The 25075-nt window shown below is 37.5% G+C and overlaps 1 protein-coding gene across 8 annotated transcripts; it reads right to left on the bottom strand.

The window, feature by feature from the left end:
• Nucleotides 1-104: 104 nt before the first annotated feature.
• Nucleotides 105-23957, bottom strand: GK5 (glycerol kinase 5). 8 transcript variants are annotated; one of them, XM_083847866.1, is made up of 17 exons: nt 22682-23924; nt 21924-22017; nt 18895-18970; nt 18296-18389; nt 17227-17358; nt 15579-15654; nt 14829-14890; nt 14674-14744; nt 14293-14353; nt 13426-13554; nt 13006-13132; nt 11680-11784; nt 9914-9999; nt 5966-6069; nt 4619-4678; nt 2485-2618; nt 105-1155 (listed from the first exon to the last, which is right to left on the bottom strand). In XM_083847866.1, exons 1-17 carry the CDS (start codon nt 22817-22819, stop codon nt 1022-1024), a joined length of 1683 nt encoding a protein of 560 aa, XP_083703992.1. In that variant the 5' UTR covers nt 22820-23924; the 3' UTR covers nt 105-1021. The 8 variants fall into 8 exon arrangements, with proteins under 8 accessions (XP_083703992.1, XP_083703991.1, XP_083703994.1 ...); XM_083847865.1 differs by having other exon boundaries at nt 14674-14747; nt 22682-23915; XM_083847868.1 differs by lacking the exons at nt 21924-22017; nt 22682-23924 and adding exons at nt 19156-19244; nt 20694-20872 and having other exon boundaries at nt 14674-14747.
• Between the last annotated feature and the right edge of the window lie 1118 nt (nt 23958-25075).

The following is a 25075-nucleotide window of genomic DNA, read 5'->3' as shown; positions in this document are numbered from 1 at the left end:
TCTGAAATGAAAATGGTTAATAATTTTACAATTTGAAACTGATTTGCACACGCTCCTGAGAAACTTATAATTTAAGATTAGTGATAAAAAAATGCATAATTACGTTTCTTTAATTACAATTTATTTTAAAAATATAAAAGTAATTAATAACTCCAAAAATAGACTTTTGACCGTTTCATCCAATAATAATAGAATGTAGTGAGTGAAGTGAGGGACTTGAGAATACTGATGTTACAGTTTTCTTTCAAAAAGTTAGACAGCATACCTGTAACAATATTTAACATATTCGTACTAATCATGCCAGATAATGCATTTTTTTAAAATCTTTATAACTCTAAAAAAAAAAAAGCTACAAATAGATAGGAAACATGAGTTACAAAAAACCCTGGAAAGATGCATCTTTTACGGAGTCCTGAAAGCGTATTTGCTCTTGTATTTCATCTTAATTTAGTGCTTATCCCTAGGTACCACAAAAATGTTATCACACCGCTAGGTCGAATGCTTCCTTACGAAGTCAAACAAAATGTGGTAACAGGCTACTATCAAGAAAGTACCTTTATACACAACCAATTCCACACCTCCCCTCCCAAATATTCATTTTTACTTTTCTTAGAAATACCTGGGGAAGTATATGCCCCTTTTTCCCCTCCTTGATGGTTAACATATCAAAGCTTTCAAAGATCAGAAGGGAGATGAGTTCCTCAGAAGAAAACACATCATAGGAAAAAACTCCCCATCTCTAACGCATGGTTATAGGATTCAAGCAGCTGGGCCACCCAAAGGAGGTCACTGAAGGGACACAAATGCTGCAGCTGGTCTACAGCTGTCATGAAGACAATATGAAGGTTCATTATGGAGTGATAAGTAATCTAGCAGCAGGAAGGTTACTCAAGTACCATGTAACTTTTTCTATTTATCATCACAAATTTCAGTTACAGTTTTTACTGTCCTGTTAGTTACAAAGTTCTATAAATATTAACAAAACATTTGAATCCTTCTATGGTTAAAATGTCAGTTTCTACTAGTGCAGGGAGCGTTTCACTGCTTGCATCCAGGTATCCATAGCAGGTCTGTATTCCTCCAAGTCCTTCTGGGGCTCAAAAACTGCTTCTATTCGCCTCAGCTTCTTTAGTTGTTCTTTGTCAGTCCAAAGTCCTATAAACAGAAAGTTAATTCTCAAACTCAACTGTAAATATGTTTTCTTTTTGAGTTGTTTAATTTATTTCCAAGAGATCCAAACCAGAAACACAATAAGAAATCATGACAGCTTTTCTTTATTCAACCAACAACTTTCTCAGAGGGAAGCATGCTTTTTACATTGTGAAACTCCCTTCCAATAGCATCCACTTGTTTGGAATGCTGACAACAGCACATCTGCTTAACTGGGATGGTTTCCAAGGAACAGCTCTGGTACAGTGAAGTTCACTAAAATTTCATCAACACTGTGCCTTCAGCTGCAGGTCCCTCGAAATGAAGAAGGGCCACAGAAACCAAGACTTAGCACTAGCTGCTTTCCCACTGCCTTAAAAATTGTATAGATTACAGAAAACAACTGGCATTACCTATTCAGGTTAATTTATGGTATTGAAACTTTCTTGTCTATCAAGGACCTTCTTACAGTGTTAACTGTGGAATAAATCTTACCTGAGCATATATTTTTTATCTTACAGTTATGTTATTTACATATCACAGCAATTATAATACAAGTATAGATACACCTACAAAATATATTTCCATTAAGTAAGACCATTGGCAGTTTGTAGTTTAAAGTCAAGTTAATTTTTTGTCAGTTCTTTGTGAGTAAAGCTGGATTTTCCACCACCCCCCACGAATTTATTTTGTAATTCCATTGTGCATATTTCTGTGAAAACCTTAAAAGAATAAAGGCTTGGTTCAGAGATGACAGGACACAGCTCCACTATGAATGACACTGCTCAACATAAGCAAGGCAGCTTCTTTGTCACATGATCCATCCACACCAAGCACAGCTTCACGCAGTACAAAAGTGGAAAGGGACACACAGTGCCCGGGTCGAGAAAGGGGGAGGGAGCAAAGACAGGATTCACCTTTCTTCTCCAGCACTGTATCCTCCTAAATGTAAATGAACCTTGCAAACCTTCATGCAGATACATTTCACATTAAGCTCACTGTTGCTATTCATTTATGTAAAACTAAACAAGCATAAAACTACTCAGCAAATTAGGACGTTGTGATAAAAATACAAATATGGTCCTTATTTGGTTAACGTATGACCTGCTTTCTTTGGTTCATGAAATACAACCACAAGGGTAAAAGGGATTATGCAGAGAAGGGCAAACACTTCTTACCTTGGCTTCCTGCAAAAATGGGTGAAGTAATCCTTTGTGCTACATTTTACAACGATTTGAATTTATGCACTGCTTTCTTTTTCCCTGATACTTTTTCCTTATCTACAAACATATATGTTATGAGGGGAAAACAGAACCTTCAGAAATGTATACATACCTGAAGCAAGACCTGCTAGAAAAGCTGCACCAAGACTAGACATATCTGTGTTTGCAGGCTTTTCTATTTTCTTATTAATCAAATCTGAAGTCATCTGCATGACAAAACTATTATTACTGACACCTCCATCAGCTCTACAGGAAAAAGGAATAAAAGGTAAAAAAAATAAAAACAAAAAACCACATGCTTAGTTCAAACACTTACTGCCAACATTTCAGACACCTATACATAAATTTATCAGTTATGCACAAACATTTCCATTTTCTTGGAAAACTTAGAGGCCAGCACAGGGTGCCAAGAAAAAAAAAAGATGTCTTTAAATTGGGGGTCAGAGGGAGGACAGGAGGGACACACACAACAGACACATTGTTGAAAGTTTTGAGAGTTCTATCCTCAAAACTACACATCACCCTGATTGCAATGTTAGGGTTTACAAAATTATCACCATAACATGACAATAGTCAATACCATTACATTAAACAAACCCTTTCCAAGGGCTCTCACACCTGTAAAAGTGCTTTTTTTTCATTACTAGTAAATCTTTGTACTAGGAAACTGAAATGCCTTCATGAGCATAAGGCTTCCACCTATTTTGTTTACTTCCTTCCTAATTGCACGATGTCTGAGACCTTCCCTATGCTTTCCTTGATGGTGTTGAGACAAGCAAAGAGAGGTAATAGGGACGTAGAGGACAAATGAAAACAATGGCTTTGTAGGTGCTTGTAGGTGGCAAAAGCTAAGGAGAACCAAAGGATAGAGGATACTAGCTAAGGCAGAAATTAACATTCAGCAGAGGGTAAGTATCCTGCTGAAGACAGGATAAAAACAAAGTCAGAAGGTATTGGTAGATATTAAAGTTGTGAGGACAAGAGTGGGAGAGAAATTTACAACCCAACTGTAAAAGCCATTAGGTGTGTCGTTACCCTCTAATGCTTAATCCACAAGCTAAATTGCTACTCATCTAACTCTTAGTCACTATATGAAATGGCAATCTTCTATTAATAAATAAAACAGAACACAGTCACACAATTTAAAGTTTACATTACGATGTAAATGAGATTGAAATTCTAAGGTTCCCTAGGCAGTACTTTCACACTTTGCATTTTTCAATGTGTAATCTCCATATGACTTCTCAACTCCTGGGTGCAATTTTGTACATGAAAAAAAGCCTCATAAGGAACAAGGAATTCCAATACTTTCCACCTCTTCCTCTTCAGTACTTCCCCAATCCTGGCTGTTTCTTTACATTGGCCTACTCTGTCTCAGTATACAATGTAACACCCAAACTTTTACCTTCCCCTACCTCTGTACTTGCACCTTTCTTCCACCACTCAACATTCTGAATTCTCAACTGTCTACATGCCTGCCAGTCTATTTCTTCCTTTGCATGAGTATCACTGGTGGATTGGAGGAAAGACAGGGACAGAAACACTCCTTGCTGTTTTTGACTGCGATATTACGATGACCCCTGGTTGTCAGAAGGAGAACTTTAGAAAGCTTTTCTCTGGAGAAGCTTGAGGCTCTAAAGCAACTGGTTTGTACAATAATATCTACTAAAATGTAGAAAGTAGTTTTCCAGCAACACATAATTCAGCTAAATCTTTTCAAGAGGTTGTGAAAAGCATATTCTAGGAATCACCATCACCTCACTGAATTTGATTTGCTTCTCAAAAGACTGAAACAAAGCCAATGTCTTGACAGTTGAATTGTAAAAATATTCTTCCTCGTACACCTCACAAATAGATTCAGTTTCAACTGTCTTAAAAAACTGATCAGTCTGTGACAGACCCCACATAAAAAAATTCCAGTAAAACTGGATTTTGTAATAAAGGGTAGAATTACCTTTGTAATAGGCATTCCTGTATGTACTCTAACACTACATAAAAGCACCAACTTTGTTGCCTTTGTTTTTTTGTTTCAAATTAGAGCAAGTCATTACTCACCTGTTGATAATCACCAATGCCAATGGTTTAATTAATGATCCTTCTGTGCCACTTTTAAAGCTACATTAACATTTTACTTGGTAACAATCTATTTCTCAGCAGCAGAACATTTACAGTAAGATAAAATGCATAAAGTTCACATCTGTTTAAATCAAACTCCCATATATCAACTTAAGTTACATGGAACTTACCGAACAGTTTGAAGAGGAATGTGTACCTTCTTCACAATGGTATCATAAAGCTGTTTGTTTCTTTAAAAAAATATTTAGTTTAAATAAATATTATGTATTCCATAGTGTCTCCAGTATCTACATAGTTAGAAAATAAAATACAAGGCAAAAAATGCCTCAGTTGTGTCAAAACCGTTGCACAGATAACAAGTTTCCAGAATACATAAGTGGTTTTTTTTTTTTTTAAAAAAAAAGACTGAAATTGTTCTCTGTTATACATCATTGTGAATGCACAAGTATGGGTAAATCACAGCACATTTTATAGCAAAGGCACTGTAGAAGGTACATTTATTCCCACCTGAAAATGATTATAGGTTTTCACAGACAAGATGCAATTACTAATGTAAGAAGTGGTTTAGAGTGAGGAAAGCGTGCTCACAGAAGTGTTAATTGGAGTTTATCCCACTATTCTTTAAAGGGAACATCTAAAAGCTCTAGGTTTGACCTATTCTGAAACCATTTCATTTAATGGGAAAAAAACTACGCACAAAGGGTCTCTACTTTGTTTTCAAAAAATGCAGGCTTCAGTTCAGGAATTCCTGCATCTCAGGTTTTTCTTACAGTGAAGAAGAAACTGCATTAGGGACTATTGCAGCAATACAGAATGTCACCTTCCTCCAGACACACTTTTTTTTTTTTTTGCGCCTCTTTGCAGGAGGTTCATGTGCCCAAGGCAGAGAGCTGGTGGCTAAACGAAAGGAATAGCGAGTGTTCCGTAATTGGCCACAGTAAGGCACAAGCCAGGATCAAACTACGTTCACCTTCAGGTCAGGGCATGCTGGCTGGGATTGCAAGGCAGAACAATTTGTTTCACTGATGTGATCATACCAGTGGCTATCAGCAATATTTGCAATCCTGACAGTTAGATCTGGAAGTTCTTGTCCATTCACATATTTAAAAATATCTAAGGTGCCTATTATCACACCAAAGGTTCAAACTTTGGCTAGTACAAAGCTTCCAACCCACATTGCTGGAGTGGGCTACAGCTTCTGACAGAACATTTCTAAGAAGGTAAAAACAAACTTCCAACAGAAAATATTTTTAGAACATGCAGAAAACAATATAATTTAAGAACCCCTATGTGATAACTTAGTAACAAACTCCAAGCTAATAAATATACACAATTTTATTTATAATGTGTTCAAGAAAAGAAAAGAAGCAGCATCTAAAATTCCTTTTCAACGTTACTGCAATGGATTACTGCAATTCGTATTTTACAAACTGCAGAAGTCAATGCATCCATTTAACGCTGCTGGTTAAAACAAAAGTGAACGTGAGAAAGTACAAGCAAGACAATTAAGCAATTACCTGAAAGCTACAGATTCCAATATAGCTCGTACAAGGTGATTTCTGCTCGTAGTAGGTTTCAGCCCCATGAAAGAGGCACATAAACATGGGTCATTCGCAGAAACCTGTGGAAAAGATTTCACAATGAGTTCAGAGAGCTGTGTTTGTAGGCTTTTGAGAAAGAAGTCAAATAGTAAGAAAAAGATAACTTACGACAGTTACAGGCAGCATAGTGAGAGAAGAAAATTGAAAACAATATGTAAGCGGTGTATAGTGTTATTAAGTAGCTCAGCGAACAGTTTAGTTTCTTTCAACAGCAAAAGGTTTAAGTGACTTACTAAGAAACATTAATCTGTGTGACTTCTCTTTAAAATTCATGCAGTGTATACAACAAGTGTCTAGGACAGGGCACACTGATATAGCTGTTCTCTAGCAAAATTTCACTTATTTTGTAAACTCTCCTGAACTTCTGAAGGACAGACTTTTAAGAAATAACACTGAAAAGGACAGTGATCATTATTCATTTGAATTGGTTTGTACTACAGTCTGTTTTCAGTGACACCAATAAACAGTTTCCACCTAAAAGTCTAATGATCACTAAGTTGCCTTTCTTTGCAGGAGGAACTGGAAGACTGATTTAGGAATCTCCTCTCCACCCCTTCACTCCTTTGATGAACTTTATCAAAAAATATTGCTTTGCTGGTCCATAGCTGTTTTGTGACAATGTTAAGTTCTATTTTCACTGTAGAGTAATTTTCGATTTGAAACAATCTTCTTGAGTTGTAATGCTACATATTAATTATGACAATACTTAAAAGAAGTTTGAATTTTATACTTATAAAATGCATAGACACACATAAAGTAAATTAAATGCTAGCATATAAAAAAAATGATGTATGGATAGGTACACATGCAGCAGACCAAGAATAGAAGATGCTGAACTATGACTTAATTAGTAGATCATGATCAGCAGCTACCAAAAAACCTGGGTTCCTAAATTGAAGATGGTCAAATTGAAATGGTCAAAGAAAATATTCTCTCTCGCCCCCAATACACAAGTAACCTTTCCACTCTAGGAATGGAACTACCTTTCCAGCCCAGAAGCATAAAAAAGATTCATTATTTAAGTTCACAGATTCTCATATATGAGAGGGCAAACCAAAAAGCACGGATTCACGTTCTACATAAAGGTGAGGATTTGACAGAATCATCCATTTAAAAAGAGTAGCCATTAAAAAAAAAAGTTGTACATATGCATGCATACGGCAAACAAAGAGCTCTCTGTTTTTGCTGTTACTACCAACCACAACAAATTAAATCTGGAAACCCCTGTTTCTTGAAGAATAAGAGTGATTAATGCACACATTCACTCAGTTTCATATCTACTTTCACAATGGTGCTTCCCTTTCAAGAGGCTGCATCACAGCAGTAGAATTCAGTAAGAAAAACTTGTTCGTTTTGCGTTAATATTGATAAACTGAGAAATGTTTTACTCTGTGTAGGAAACGAACATACGGGCTTCAGAAACCCCCTCCCTAACTGCCATCATTTTGAGGTCTAAGAAACATTATCATACAATCCATTTGTGCTAGCATCCAGCCAGTGAAGCCAAGCAGACACGTTACTGTTTCAGAAGCATTCAACTCTATTCATGTCCCTTTTCATACGATTTAATCTATTCCACCAATAAAGATTCTCTCACTGTGAGTCTACTAGCTAAGTCCCACTAGAGCAAGGAAGGCAGTGGTGGATGCTATTAGTGGTTACTAGGTGTCACAGTTGAAAAGAAACTCATTCAGTTTTCTAAATACAGATCCTAAACATGGAGTGGGAATATTCAAGTTAGGAAAAAAAGAAGACTGAACCAATGTTTACCAAGCAGCTAGCTGGGGTTCCTTCTGGAATCAGTGTCAAGAAAGAAGGGGAAAACAAAACACCACAAAAAAGGTTTTAGCAACACTTCTGTAACCTTTATAGAATTAAAGAATACAATAAAATGTTGGAAAAAGATTCAGACTAACATTTGCCTACCTTGGGTCTCCTGTCTACAAATACTGGAATTGGTCATGGCTCAGCACTTCCTTATTCAGAGCACACTTACAGTAAATGCTAAATGGAAGAACCTTAGCATAGCCAAGCTTTATTGCCCTAAAAATAAAGCTAATTATTAGGGTGTTTGAGAGAGGGTAGCTGGCCTAACCTGTAGGAGAAATTTTTTTCCCTAAGACACTAACCCTGGGAATGATCAAACTGAATATGGTAAACCAATGAAAAATCAAAAACAAAAACCTTTTGGAACCACACTGAAAGACAAGCTGTCAAAAGCATTCCACGTAATTCCCAATATATGTATTCAAACTAATGAATTAAAAGACTTGTTAGGGAAAGCAAAAGACAGCGGTGACTCTTTTGAGAAAAAAAATAATACTGTTTTCAGCTTGATGGCATTTCTTTATTTGTTTGGGTAGGATAATAACCTTTGAACTACTAAGAGATTCAAATACCAGTTGTCTATACATTAAAGAACCAACTGACAACAGGCGTTCCTCAATGCCCACAGCACATTAACAGCTTTCCTTTCAGTGTGCCTGGGCCCTCTGTCCAGTAAAGGTCATAATGCCAATAATCCAAAAGACAACGCAGAGACCAGGTCTACACCACGGAGTTTCTCCTGAACAGCCACACTGCTTAAAAAACAAATAATGATTTGTGGAGAAAAACTGCTCTTTTCATGCTGACAAACCCACAATGTAGAAAGAGTTAGGCTGCTGAAAGCATTTTAGTCAGACTATCTCGCATTGCTTAGGAAAGCAGCATAACTAGACAAAAACTTTAGGGGCTCTGCAGTCCCTAAGCCAGGGAATGCTACATTAGCAAAACCTCTTTATTCTCATTCTGTATGCAGGTTTGCCTAGGAGTTCTGACTTGCAGCTCTGCCATATTTTGTGGTGAGAAATTACAAAATTATTAGTACCAACTGTCAAGCCCATAGTGGAAGCAACTGCTCTGCAGCTCAATAGGCAGTATGTCAGCTCCCCAGCTCCACCATGTCATCTAATGGAACTTATCAACTGGAATTCCCATCAGTTCTAAACTAGAGTGAACTGCATCATCAACATCACCCCCCTTGCTGCCCCTGTGCACTAATGGTACCTCATCTCCATAATGAAATTCAAAAGGGATCATGAAGCAGAGGTGGAAAGGACAGACATGGTAGATGCATAGTCTTCAGCATAAACAGAAAGCAAATAAAAAGAACCCAAGACCTGTGACCCAGAGGAGATCAACTAATTGCAGGAAGCTCCTTAATTAAAGAGTAAAATAGAAGAAAGCTACTAGAAAATGCAGGGAACTGAAACGCAGAGTGAATGCCAGGAACTCCTCACTATACAAACTGTACTCAGTAACAATACCAACAAAACACAAACCCCATTTCAGATGGAAAAAAACTAGTTTAGATTAAAACTTGCATAGCCAAGACATCTGAACGTTACTATCTTTGCTTTTTCTAACACCAGGACCTGCAATCATACTCATATTTAAGTACATGCTGAAGTGCAACCAACATCTTCAAAAGAGGCAGAATAAAATTATTTTAGAACCGTGCTTAGAAGTATTATCGCAATGAAGGCCCTACACAGAGCAGAAAAGCTATGGGTTCGGTTTTTGTCTGTAGGCACCACCTGTGGGCAAGTCATTTAGTTTATCAGTCCCTCAGGTCACCATCTGCAAAATGGAAGTAATTTTCCTACTTTGTAGGCTTTTTCTCTTGCAAAGGGAAGGACTGTTTAAGTATTCTATTATCACAATGATCCTCACATGTTGTGGTAAGGGACAGCGAGGAAGAACCTATTACAGAATAATTACAGTGATAAGATGTAACATACTACATCAAAACAAGATAAAAGTTAAAATTTTAACTAATTATTAAGAATATATTCTTAGTCATATTAAAAACTATAAGTTTACCTGAAAACCTGGAACAAAACAAACGCCTTGAGAATCAGCAATACTCCGTGCCATTTCTGCTGTTTCATCTACATTGGTGAAAAGATCTGAAAAGACGCATAGGTCATATGTTTGTATTAATTTTGATTTCTTCATATATCACGAAGGGACAAAAAGCTAGAGTTGGGCTATCTCCTTTTGCAATATTTCTCAAACATGTTCTAAGGGAAAACAATATTTCTGTATTTCATGTCCATCAGTCACATAAAAAAATCCTGTTCAGATGAAGACTAAATTAAAAAGATGTTCTCGTAACTGCTATGCTTTTTAATCTTCACATCCTGTAGAAGATCATTAGCTTTCCAGTCAAACAGACTTAAAGGGGAGTTGAGAAGGCTAACAGTAGCACCCTAAGTTTGCTAAAAACTTAAATGTTGCAAAACCTAAAACATGTTTTTCTTGTTTCCCTGCAAATACACTGTTACTGTCAGCCTAAGCACAAAATGACTACAGAGAAAGTCTTTAATATATATTTTATCAGCACTTACAATATTTTTACAAGTGACTGAAACAAATCTAAGTACAGTAGGTCCTAATATCATACCAATAATATTAAGTATGGATAAGTAGCACGGAATTTGATGTAGCCCGCTTACACATGTAGCACTGATACTTGTAACTGTAGCACTGAACTACATGTTGAAATGAGTAGTTTTCTCAAAAGACCAGCGGCTTAAACGTCGAAAGAAGACCTGAGGATCAATCTTTGTCACACTCAATCCTTTAAGGCATATAAACGTGCATGTATGTGTACATATGCACCAGCAGTTAAGAACTTCAAGAAATGTGGAAGTTTGTGGTGAGCTATATTTCAGGAAAACCTTTCTCAGATAATCCAAAATTTAGGAGGTTAATTCCTTTTTTTTGCATCCCAGTAAGGCATACCAAGTTTCTAAGAAAATGGGTAAATAGCATATTAGAGCACTCAGAAGAGCTGTCCTATAAACAATCAGTAGTTCTCAACATCAACTACCAGAGGGCTAGATTTTTCTTTAATCATTTATTAAACTGATGTGAAAATCCTTTCATTACATAATAATCAAAGCCAAAAGACACATTACTTGTATGTGCCACACTCATAACACTTAACTTTTAAAAATAACGTTCATATGACTCAAATCTGTTACTAATTCTGATATGTACAGCTAGTGAGCTCTCAAAAGCATTAAAACAATTTTTTATGGAAAGTAGCATTTACAATCATGCTATCTAGACTTAATTGATAGTCAGTTTCTGTGCTGCTTCTCAACAGTATCTAGCCTAAAACAAGTCTCCTTTACAACAATTCTATTCAAGAGTGGATACCAGCTTTAAAAAAAGAAAAAAAATACAAGAAAATTATGCTCAGAAGAAAACAAGTGAGGAGTGTAACGTTCCAGGAACATGAAAGTACATAAGTAAGATGTCCTGAGAGACAGAATCTGAAGAGGAAACGGTTATACAAACTGTGCAAACCAATCAGAGGCATTTTAGGAGGACAGAAATTAATTTTACTTCATTAATCAGTTTCAATTTTTAAATAAGGAAAATTTACAGTAGTGCCTCAACTATCTGCAGTCAACACACTCACCAAAAGACCTACTGCAGTAACTATGGGTATTCCACTGTCCAAAACATGTAGATAGTTTCTTCAGTTATGGATAAGAAAACCAAGCCCAATACCATAACGATAACCCTATAAAACAGTAACGTATTTCATCGTACTACAAAATTAAATAACTACTTACTTATATCCTGAGCCCATTTAATGGCATTGCCAATGTCTGACATACAGCCTTCAGTTATGTAGACAACTTCATCCCCAATCTTCCAACCAATCAGTGGATATAGATCTTTATTATGTTCCATGAAACAAACCAAAAACACCTAATTAAATTTAAATGCTTCCAGGGAAACATATGCAAGCAACCCCAAAATAAATCAAGCTAAATAAAAAAAATGTATTTCCTTAACAGAATTTAAGCTACAAATAACAGTGGTATATATTAAAATTGATTAAAATTTAGTGGTTGAATTACAAAAGACCTTAACAACATTTTATTAAACCCAGTTAAGCTAAAAAAAATCACCACCCAATTATAAAAAGTCTTGAAACTAAAGAAAAAAAGCTATCTGCACTTTTTTAAGCAGAAAGAAATTACTGTTTTACTCTACCAAATAATTTTGGCTTTGCAATAATGCAAAAAAAAATAAAAGGAAAAAAAATCCAAGGACTTTATCTCAGAAGAAAGGCAGAAATAAGCTATCACTATTGCTTTATTTGAAAATATAGTACAGAATCTTTGAAATAGCTGTCTTTTTGAAGGTACTATCACATTTAAAAAAATAAATAGCCAATAATGAGAACAAGCCTGACAATTTGTTCTCCCCTTTATCCTCCCCAAGACCACGCTGAAACCTTAAAAAGAAAATAGAGATCTCCTCCTTAAAGTGTGAACACAAACACCTTTGTGTTTGATATGCGTCAATAAGAAGATAAATTCAAAGTCTTCAAGCACCTGCCAGACTGAAAAGGATACACCTGTTACTAAAGGATACACCTGATACTACTTAACTGTTTTGCAGTACCTCACCATACCACTAGGTATGACAGAGAACAACTACTTTTAATGCTAAAGCAAAAAGATTTAGTATCTAGCTGACCCACAGACATTTCCCAGGGCTGCACCTGGACAAATGGGTTCTTCAGGTCACTTAACCTAAGCATTCAGTGGCCTCTGCAATAGAAACTGCACAAACCCCAAGTACCCTAACTGTCCTTGAAGCCCGGCTTGCAATGATAAGAGCACCCAGACCTTCTGCAACCCTGCTCAGGCTGAGTGATCACTGGTAATGCAACAAGGATAGATGAGTCCCAGCATCTACATGACCAGAGAAGACAGAGGACCAAGACTTTTTTTTTCCTCTCTATTCCAGTACTGTATAATACTGCTATCTTTCTACAGCTAAAGACAGAAGGCAAAGCATAACCATATTTTATCCATTTTTGTATCCCCATCCATAATAGCTGTAAAGTAACATGAAATATTCAAAAAACAGTTTCACTAGCTTACCTCTCTTTGATGCGTACAGATTTCCTCCAGTATTAATGTTCCAGAAGCCACCTGTTCCCATTGTCAGTTTAACATCTCCCGGGTGGAAGCAGCATTCTCCAAACATGGCTGACTGCTGGTCAGCTACCTGCCATGCCAACCAAAATACACCAACAAGTTGGCTACCAACTACCAACCTACAATGCTGCTGGATTTTAAAATAGCCATGTAAACATTCCAGAGTTCTGAATACAAGTAACTATTCAGAAAGGAATTAAACATTTCTATACAATTTCTCAAGTATTAGCAGACCATTCAGACTTATCAGTTAGATTTATCACTAGAATCAAATTCTACCAGGTTCTGGGCTCAGCATGAACTTCTGAGCTATTACTTCTGTCACTGAAAATACGTTGTGGAAACTATTTCATGTTTTGGTACCTCACATGGATAAATGTGGCTTTTGTAATCCCAGGGAGAAGAAGGGAGTAGCCTGGCTTGAGTTTCTCTTCCTCCAAGTATCATGCTGAAAATGTGAGGTCTCGGCTTCCTTTTTTCCTGCAACCCGTCCTGTACCAAATTATTTCATGCTCACCTCTTTCAATGACATTTTGTTAAATATATTTACTTACATTTGTGCCTTGGTGTAACAGTAAATTTACAGGTAAGGAGAGGCTACAATTATTTAAAAACAGCAGGAGGAATTCATACCAGGCCAATGACATTTTTTCCATTTAACTCAGTTGAAACTCATTTTTTCTAGTCAAGTTCTTCCTTTTTTTTAATCATTACATGACTAAAATAACATGTTTTTCTTATCAAAACCCTAAGTACTAACACAAGAAAATATTCCCCATTTATTTTTAGAGTAAAATATATAAACAAACAAAAGGTACCACAAGTGGTTCTATTAACAAACACCCCTACATTTGCGCAGAGTCTTAGTGAAGTCACGCCAGGGTGTATCCCATTGCAAAACTGTATCTAGAACAATGGATTTTAAGCCCAAGAGGGAGACATTACCGCAGCTTCAAATAGAAACCAGGTTTGTCAAGCCCTATACATTCTGTACTTAATCATCTCATCATCTAACCTTAAAGGACTGTAACCTCTAGAAATCCCTTCCCATTCCTCTCCTCCAAGCTGAAAACTCAGTTTTCGGAGCAAAATTCAATAACCCACTCTACTATAGCTAAGTCACACAGAAGTAATAGAGAATGCTTACTAAACAGGCATGTATTAAATCAGAACTAGATACAAAGAAAGTAGGTACAGAAACACAAATATAGGAAAAATATCTTCACTCACCAATGACATTATTGGAACAGATACCCCAAATATTTCAGAGTCAGCTGATCCAAAATTGAAGCTTCAAATAAATATTATAGAGAAAAATCATAACCCTGAATTGACCCTTTTGTTAAAACAAAACCAAGATATCTAAGGCCCAGCTCTGTATCATCAATTGAAGGTAATGCTATCATTTTATTTTAAAGAAAGCATTAAAACTATCACTTTAAGAAATACTGATAGTAAAAATAAAGTTTTGCAAGTAGCATAAAAATGTACTTATGCAGATAATCATAACACACTATTTTAGTGCATCTATTTATCACTTTGCCTATGCAGGTTACGTTTATGTTTTTCTAAAAAAAATCAATGTTCTTTTGAATATGCTGTTGTAGTTACCTCGTGTCTTTCACTGGAGGATAAACAGACATTGGAATGGAAAGTAAATTAGACAAAGTGGGGTTCCAACACTTCTGAAATAATACAAAAAAATATCAGCAGTAGTCTCAGAAGTACAGTAAATAGCAACAAAGTTTTTTCTCAATAGCACATACCGTGAACGGTTCAAAAATGCCTGTAGAACTAGCATTTGAGTAGTCTGTGGCATATACAGAACCTAGCATAAAAAAAGAACAAAAAAAATATTTGGGCATCTAAAATCTAAGTCATTAGAAACGTTTTTTCTTTAAACATGCCCACAGCTCCATGAAATATAAACTGAGTTTCTATAGGCAAAATCATAATGGATACCACAAGTACACAGACTTCACCTGCTATTCCCTACAAGGTGCATATACTAATTACTTAATTTAACTCTCAAGAAACTGGCCAGAAAAGAGGTGATACTCTTTACAATGTTTAGAGCACTGACTACATTGCAGTCCATCATAAATCTATACAATTGCTCAGGCATTAGCCTTCACACCGCTACCTGTTCTGGAACAGAAACTTGTAATTCTTCCACGTTACAATTCACTGTTCTTTTGCTTTCATGGGTACTTTTCTTTAAACAAGGCTAAGTAGTTCTGATCATTTTCTTTAGATCTTAAGCACTTCAGAAGTTGATTAGGTTGAATAATTACTTCCCTTTCTGACTACCATTCCAGGCAGGTCCAAAAATAATTCAGAAGTTTTTTTTTCTTTTTTTAAAAAACAATAAATATCTTACAATATTCACCGTTTATAAAAAAGCATAAATTATCAAAGCATATTTAAATTCTAAGAAATATCAGTTTTAGTCATTAATGTAATTGCTTAGATTCCAGTATGTTTTATTAGTATTTAAGAGCAACTGTAACATTCACCTTTAGTCAATCTATACAGTAACCACGTGTCAACTGTTCCAAAGCAGCAGTTATTTTTTTTGGCAGCTTCATCAGCCTGGGAACAAATATACATTAAAAAAAAACTATTTACAACTGGATATGATAAAGAGGAACAATATTTCATTTCTCCTTTTTTATTCTCTTTGTAGGTTAATGATAATTATGTCCTAAGAAAATAAGTCTTCAATTACCAATACTTCTAAAAAGGGTGAGTCACCTTTTAATATAATATTGCACCTTATAATGTATGTAATATCTTACACAAAAACCATTCGTGATCCTAAAAGAGAGTAAGGACAGTTTCTAATAGCTGCTGCAAAGGAAACAAAAGCAATTACCCAATCTTCTACTGCAGTAGCATCAAAGATCTACGAAGGGAAACTTCCTAGTCACAATTCTAACAGTGGTGAAGGAGCAGTGAGTAAAGAAAACAAGATCCAAAGCATACTGTACTAAAAAAAAAAAAAACGCCAAACACACAGAAATAGAAGCAACAAATATATTTTAAAACATGTGCTTGAGAACAGTAAGAAACAAGCAATCGCTTTCTGGTTTGTGATGTCTGTAAAGAGTCTAAAATGTTATTTTCCTTGGAATTTTTTCCTCCTTTAAAATAAGCAGCTTACATTTCATCTGATTTCTACTAACTGATACTGTGTACAACTACAGAACTCAAAAAAAGGACATAGCTACAAATTCACACAAAATATGATTAGATACATTATTCTCTGTAATCAAGAGACATTTTTGAGCTTCTTGGTTTGATATTCACATATTTTAAATATCAGTGCCTGGCGAAGTTATGGGACAACATTCATCTGACATCAAAGACTCAGCAGCTACATATCTTTCAATTTCGTAATATTCCAAATTCACACCTCACATTTTCAACAATATTTTCAAAAAACACAAGTAAAAACTATCACTAACCTTCACAATAATTATGACAGAAAAAAAAAAACATTTTGAGCTTTCTTTACACAGGAATGACAAAACTGGATGTTGATAATTTTCTTCAAAAATGAACACGAAGTAAAAAGAAGCTCAAGTTATAAGTACTATCAGAAGAAACAAGGAAAAGAATAAGGATTAGAGCAAAGAATCAGGTAACAAACAGCTTTGTGTTCATTATTGCATTAGATTATTCCAGCAAAACTTACGTGTTTTCCAATTTACACTACAACAAAATGCAAAATAAACTGCAATGTTTGACTAAGTATGATATTGTTTAGGCAACTATAAAAACTGGAAAAGTGCAGACTGGTATGGTAATAGTGCCAGATGAAAACAAACATAATTGTCACACAAAACTTAAGTGCAAACAACTTTAAAACATAAGTACAATTATTAACAGTAAACTTATACAAAAGGAAATAAAGTGATTTGACTCTGCTTCTTATGCACAAAGAGAATTTCTTGCTACTACACATTTTCTAGACTCAGAGGCAAAAGTTGTATAAATGTGAGTAGATCTTATGTAGGTAGATAGGCTTTGAATGTTGATGCAGACTCATTCTGGTTCTTTTGAGGAAAGGCATGACCAAGGTAAAACTGAAGAAGCCGCAACCAACCTAAGTCACTAGTCATTATTATGACTTAAGTTATTACTTTTCCCTTTGCAACTTACCTCAGGTATGTTTTTGAAAACCCATGACAACTTCATTGAAGTCTGGTGTGTTGAAAAAGTAAGAAAACTGGGAGCCAAATATCGATCGTTCCCAGTCAAGAAATGAAGCATTGTAAAAATAACATGGATTACCTGTTTCAAAAGAAAAGAATTAATTTTCAATCTCGCCCTTTAAAGGTTTCTGATAAATTTAGAATCACTAAAGATGAAAGAATGACTACATAGATGAAAGCAGCTGTCATGAGAATACATCCAGAATGCTCAAAATCCATTAGAGAATCCTTACATATGATGTCAGCAGCTAGCCTTCCCACAGCAGATAGCGAAGAAAAGAGCAGCTGCACTAATCAAGTCTGTTTCCAGATTTCTGCTGGCACACTGATACAAACGGCATTACAAAATTATATTACCTATATGAACACAATGCACTGTGTGGTAGACAGTGTTACGAACTGTTATTCCTTTGAAAGTTCTTCTACATGACAGGCTCAATCATGTTTTAAGAGATTAAACAAAAATTACTAATTAATCAAAGTTCCAATCACAAAAGAAATCAGTGTCAAAATGAAGTATTTAAATAATTATTGTTGATGTGCTAGGCATACACTTAAAAAAAAGTAACTTCAGTTTTTCCATTTAGAGCAAATGTTTCTCTTAAAACAAGTACAAGCCATGAGCAGCATAAAACGTACCTTCTCCAGATAACCTCAGAGTACGTTTAAAAAACACAACCAAAGCATTGCCAACCAAGAATTACCTGCATCCAAAATTTATGCTGCAGCTGTGCTAGCATGCAACATTTTAATACAGCAAAGACTAAAAAGTAACAAAATGCATGCTAGACCTACACATATCTTTTCCCATAATTAATGAACTTCAGGCACTTCATTTTTTTCTTGGTACCATTTTCCATGCAAATCTTGCTTTTTCTTTAAATGTTTGAGGCCATAGCATATTTTATTAATATGTTAACACTGTATTTGCAGTATTTCATATACTCTCCCTACTCATCACAAAAATGAAGCAGTTATAACATGTTCAAGCAATATACAGCTTAGCAAAGTTTTACCTTCAGCAGAAGGGATCTATTCCAGGAATTCACAAGTTCAGCACTTCTTAAGTCTTGCCAGCTTATGAAATTATGAAAAGGTTTCCCTGTCTTCCTGAAAAACAGTATTTGAACATTCCCAATTGAAATCACAGAATATACACAGCCGTACCGCCCTCCCCCCCCCCAAAAAAAAACAAACAAAAAAATCATACACCATTTCCAATCACAACATTTAACATTAGGGTCAATTCCTAAAATAAGTGCATGCCTTCCTCTTGGATTTGAGGAACTGGTAACAAGCACCCAGACATTTTTGGTGTAAGGCTTCTCACCAGAATTTAAAGAAAAAAAATCACAGAGTCATATAATCATTTAGGTTGGAAAACACCTTCAAGATCATTGAGACCAAACAATATACATATTAATTTTTTTCAAAGTATCAAAACAAAAATTCTGAACTGCTGCAAACCATGGCAATACAAACATAAGAGAACGCGACTGACTGACTTCTGCTGCTTTTCAGAATCCTGACTCAGTTCAGCATTTCTACGAGCTACTCCTGTCCAGTCCATGGCAATGAATATCAATTCATTGCAACTAACACACAGTGTACATACTTGTGCCACGTAATGAACGTTGCTCTCTGTGTTGAGATGCCAAGACCAGCAACTTGCCTCATGTGAAGTCCTGCAGCTAAAAAATGAACAGAAAAAAAAACAAAGAAACAAGCAATAAATTCTAATATAACCATAAAAAGCTATGGAATGTTTAGGAAATAATTTAATAAAATATATCTCTATAGACTGACTGAGTGGCTAGAGCAGCAAAATAACAGAGAACTCTGACCAATTGATTCCAAAGCAGGTCACTAAACCTACATAATTCACAAAGCAGTTGTGGCACGCTGACCCTCTGCACATTCTGAAAGGCCTGTTGATACTTTTCCTCAACAAATCCAGAGACAGGCCTACATGTAAGAAACCAATTAAAATGTTAATTTCACATGGATGAATGTGAACAAAAGCACAAAGCGATGAAATAATCTTCACAAAATTAAACAAAAAACCCAACAACCGAAAGACATTCCACAAAGAAACAAAACAACATTAATTCTCTAGGCAGTAAAGAGATTGATTCCAATATACCACAACTTTCGACAACAATCTTTCATAATGACATTATCTCACCTAAAATATTATATTCCTTCAATAAGCTTTTAAAATTAGTAGGAACAAATTTGTTTAGAATACTTATCACTGAATGCAGCAAAGTATATTTCAAATTCAGAAGTAGAAAAGTCTATGTTTGGGTATACACACATTTTGCTGTTATACATTACCTTCAAATAACTGTAGCAAAACATTTTTTCTAATATATATATACATATATATATATGTATGTAAAAATATGATGTAAACATTTAAATTTATCCCCAGCTATTTTTGAAGTGGCTCTGGTCAGCTTCCATAGTACCTCCATGCATGCTAAGAGAAGCAAAGTTATGTGAAAAAAATATACGCTAAGGAATTCCACGTCGGTGTTTTGTACAAAATACTGTTGTTCCGAAGGGCTCTCAATCCAGCTATTTCAGTAAATCACGGGCTATGTAGGTACATATCACAGACAACCTGCCAACGTCTCCAGGTACTTCTACCCCTTCTTACCTTCTGCCCCAAGGACCTAGCAGTCCTTGCACTGAAGCAGACATTCACAGCAAGGCCCTCAACCACCTGAAAATCAGATCCCGCTTGATAGCAGGAACATATGGGAGGAGGACATTGGAGCGGGTGGCTTGTGAACAGCAGTTTTTCCCTTCCAGTAGCAGCTAGGTGTAGACAAACCACACCAGGACTGCTGCAGCTCCTGGCCAGTTGGGGTGGCATGGCTTACTCTTCCCCATCTCCACAAGCTGCAGGATCCCACCACTTTTCTCCTATCAGCTATGATGCTCTCTAGATCTCCTCACAGAGGAATTGAACTTCCATTAAAGAGAAAAAGAAAACTGAAAACAAAAGACAGACACTTTTCAACTAAGCTTGTGAGCTGTCTCTTGGAAGGGCTGAACAAACACTTGAGCAAGAAAGGAACGGGACCACAAAAGCCAGGAGCAATTTCCACCTTTATGCAGTACCAAGCTCCATCAGCTCACCCATCTGCACACAGAATCACATCTTAGCTCCACACAGTCCACAACCAAAGTGCTCCTGTGCCTTCTTTCTGCTTGCAGATGTCCTTCCTGCCCCTGCTACCACACCCTCTTCTTGGGTTGGCACAAACACTTGTGAAGCTTGGCTGGCACAAACAGCTGCGTGGTGATCTTACTCAGGAAACTGCTCTGGACATGAAACAACTCTGTGGAACGAAGGGTGGGACTGCTTCTTTTGACAGCAGCGTGGGTTTATGCGCATTTACATACCTACTTAAAAATGCCTTGCGACAGGGCACACAGCTTGATGACATGAAAAGCTTCCTCTTTTTAACACTTGCTGAAGGATCTTGCTTCCTGATTTGCCCCACAGAACGGGAGTGGAGGAAGCTAGTAAGGCCTTAAGGGACTGAGGTGGCATTACTAATCTTGTGACAGAACACTTGTGGCTGTTGAGAGAACAGACCAAGAGTCCAAAATAATCAGCTGCAGCTCACACCTGGTAATTGTTACTTTCTCTGTCCCCACAGGCTGTCCTCCAAAGAGAAAAGAGCAGCTTTGCCTTGAGCCAGGCTTGGAGGCAGAGCAAACGCTTCAATACCAAACTGCAAAGAAAGGAGGCGCCTAAGGCATTGAACAAAAGAGCAAGGACAGATGCACATACACAACAAGGTGGCTGGGAAACCGTGAGAAAGTGAGATGGGGTGCAGGGACAGGCTCCTGGCATCAGCGTGGAACAAAAGGTGACCCATGCTGGATCGTGGCACAACGGGAAAGCTGTGAGAGCTGTGGAAAGTGAGTGCGTGGTTAGAGCAGAATCCAGAAAAGGGAAAAGCAAAACAAAACAAAAACCCACCACCATCACCAACAAAAAAAAAAACACAGAACATACAGAAGCCTGTTAGACAAGGGAGTTGTGTGTTATAAGGTATACGGAATATAAAAAAGCTAGGTTTAAGTACACCTAGAAGAGAACAATAACAAGAAATGCCCTGGTAAGAACTGTTTGTAGTTTGAATGGGCCAAGTGGGAATACCAGGTTGTAACAGAGAAAGCACAACTATGTAGCACCCTCCCTTTGCTCTCTCATATGCTCACATCCACAGACAGCAAATGGCAGCAAAGGGGAATCAGAAGAGGAAACAAGCCTGCTCTCTGCTCAGACACAGAAGCATTTGGGGAAAGGAAGAAAGACTGGTATGCGTGCTCTGGGAAGCTGGAGCAACAAGGCACTGTCGCTGATGATCAAATCCAGTACACACACAGTTTCTCGTTCTGCTTCAACCTTAATCTGGCCCCAGTGAATTAAAATAAAAAAGTAGAGGGGTTCTATTTTACACAATGATTGGGTAGCCCTTAAAGCATGCTGTACACCTTTGCTCAGTGATGAACTTTCAGTATAACTTTTTAAATAAACAACCCTCGCTTACTAGCTACTTAGCTAACAACTAGTTTTAGCAAATAAGCAAGTACTTTCTCAGAGACTTAGTAAGCCATTACCTTGCACCGCCTCTTTTATTACACCAATAAATTGACTCCACAGGACTTCAGGATCTAATTCAACCCAGCCAGGACGAGGATAAAGCGACTCTACCTGTTCACAAAAGATACACAGCATTATTACAGTCCCTCATCACAGAAACCAATATTCTGGTGAAAGTTTGAGCAAACGTGTTTGGTTTTGCTTTACTTCTAATTTTCTAAACCTCTACTGTGACCGAAGAAATACGTGTTTGCCGCTTTCAAAGCAGAGCTGAACACGGGTGTGCGATCTGCAGAATTCTTCCTCAGCCCTGGAAGAATAAAAAAGCCTAAGCCTCAGAACCCGGAGAGCCTGTTGCGCCTCGCAGGACTCCAAACTGGAATCCAGGTTCCCAGAGGGCCTCCTGGACATCCAGGGATGTCAGAGGCCCGCTCTGTCAAAACGGCACGCCAGGACACGGAGGCTGCCAACGAGTTCCACTAAAAGCACGCCAAAACTGATCAGACTGCTCACACTGTCCCTCACAGCAACCCTGCCGCAGCACCTGATGACGAGGAAGCTGGTTCTGAAGATCACCTTGATCCCCAAACCACATAAAACACGGTCAGCCTGAAACCCACCCGTCCGAATCCAGCCCTTGGCAGCCGCCCCCTCAGGGTGTGTGTGAGGGCAGGCCGCGGGCAAGCCGCGCCAGGTCCTCGGAAGACGCCGGCGGTACGGGGCCGACGGAGCCGCCGCCGCCCTCCCTCTTTCCTCCTCCCCCCCCCGACTTCACCTTCCTGCAGCTGGAGCCTCTGACGGCGGCCACCCGGTCGTAGACGTGGCACTTGACCGCCGTGCTGCCCACGTCCACCCCCAGCACGTACCGCGCGGGGGCGGCGGCGCCGCCGCTCTCCGGCTGCCCGCACGGCATCGCCCGCCCGGCCCGCCACAGAACCGCCCTGAGGAGAGGGCAGGCGGGGCGGGGCGGCCACGGAGCGGTGGGCGGCGGGAGGGTTGGTCCCCGAGGCGGGGCCGGCCCCCAGAAGTTAACCCTGTTGTGCTCTGCACTGCGGTTGGGGCTGTGCTGGTTTACGTTTACCGAGTGCGCCTCTGAGGTCTTCAGTTAGACGCTAAATGTTAAAGGGTTTCTGAGAGGCATGCATGGCGTGAGTGCCGCTGGAAAGTTTCTTCAGGGGGTTGCTGGCTGTCATGGAAGCAATGTTTAAAACTAAGTCCTCCTTACAGCAGTACCAAATGGGGAAAAACAAACAAACAAAAAAAAACTAACAAGAGCAGGTGGGTAGTAAAGCCAAGGAGCAAACTGCACCAGCTTCCCTTTTGTTAATAACCAGTTGTTATTTGTCACGAACAAATTATATTTAATTAGATGAAATCCTCATTTGCAGCAATGCTCCTGTGCCGCTACCTTGCTTCACACAGAGAATCACATTCAAAGTTAATTTTAAAATAAAGTTAATGACAGAAACAATCCCTCTTCACCCTTAAACGGGGGGGTTGTTGTTAAACAGGAGCGACCAGAAATGTTCTCAGTTAAGCAATAAAATTCAGGATGCAGAACCCCAAACTAGCTTCAGCAGAATTTAGTCTTATCACCAATTTAATTAGAACAATTAATCAGTTTTAATTCCTCACTTAATTAGAATAGGAAAAATAAAAGCAAAAAAAATAGAAATCTTTTTCCCTTGCAACTCTAATTTGGCCCCTTCACAAAAAGTTGCATTGTGGAAAACAAAAGGATGGATGGGATAAGTCTCATGTTATTACATCTTTAAACCAGGAATATTAATAGCAGCAAGAGCCACATAAGGATAGGCTCTCCACCTCACCCGGGCAGTCACAGAGGTCACTGGGACAAAGGTACAGGCCACAGGGGAGCTGAAGGTGTATAAAATAGAAACCTAGAAATGCTGCTTTAGCTCTCCTCCCTAAAGAACGACTCATTAGGAAGTTACAGTCTCTTGGACTTGTCTTTTGTACAGCAAATAAAAGGTCTTTTACTCAGCCTTTTAGAGCATAAGTATCTAAGATAAACAGAAAGCTAATACATATATGTCAGAGAAAGGTATCTGATGCACTATATCTGATCAAGACTAAATTTCTTTCCAACTATTAAGTTTTCCTTTTGTTTGGTAATTATTTCAAACTTCCAAATAAAACTCCCTAAGTAAAATTCAACATATGCAACTGGTAAAGACTAAAAACTCTTTACAAACATTCAAAAACTAACCAGACTTAAACAAAACAGGAAAAATGCATCTAGACGTCTTTGATGTTTTTAGAGTATAAATTTAAGTGGAGTGTAGCTCACTGCAAAATGAAGCAAAACTTCACAAAGAAAAAACATGCAAGTTACTTTTTTCTTTTACAAACTCTGTATTTGTTACATGTAACACATACCCCTCTGGTTCACTGTATTGAATGGAAATAACCGTAACTGATTCTTCATGCAAATCAGTCTCGGTTTAACATACTAATAACAACTTAGATGCATCTTGAAAAGAACCACTATTTATACTTTGGAAAGAAGATAACATGAACCAACTTGCATAGTTGCAGGCAATGCATAATCTCGGTTATATAGCACGTATAAGAGAATTGCTCAATTTATAAAAGATGCTTATGAAATACTAATTTTATTGTTCCAATTGCAATGTGATAAAAGAAATGCAACTAAGGAGGTAACAAATTTTTTTCAGACATACACAGCTTGTCCATACATGACTGATCTGGCACCAGCTTGTTATTTTGACATAAATAATATTATTTCCAAACAGGCATTACTTGTCTACCCTAAACCTGTCACCCTCAGAAAAATCTGATTGCCTACATGAGTAAAAGCCCCAATTTTATTTTAGCACAGACTAGAAACGTTCATTTGAAGTGAGGATGTACTGACACCCTTGAAAGCTGTTCTGCATTGCACAGCAACATGGATAGTACCTACTACCATATCAGTATTCCTATTTAAATTAGAGCATGCATGTGCCATCTTTACTGTTTCAAAAGGCAGAGAATTTACACAACTGGAATCACATACCAATTACTGCAGCGGCAATTTCCCATATTTCTGCATCTTCTGTGATGAAATCGTTTCTTCAGTCTCTGGAAAGTGTGCTTGGTCCTATCTTTTACTGGAATATCAAATCAAATGAAGGACTAGAGGCAC

Source organism: Anser anser (genome assembly GCF_964211835.1).
Source record: "Anser anser genome assembly, chromosome: 9".
NCBI lineage: Eukaryota > Metazoa > Chordata > Aves > Anseriformes > Anatidae > Anser > Anser anser.
The sequence above is the reverse complement of the archived record's forward strand: the minus strand, read 5'-3'. Positions and strand labels throughout refer to the sequence as shown.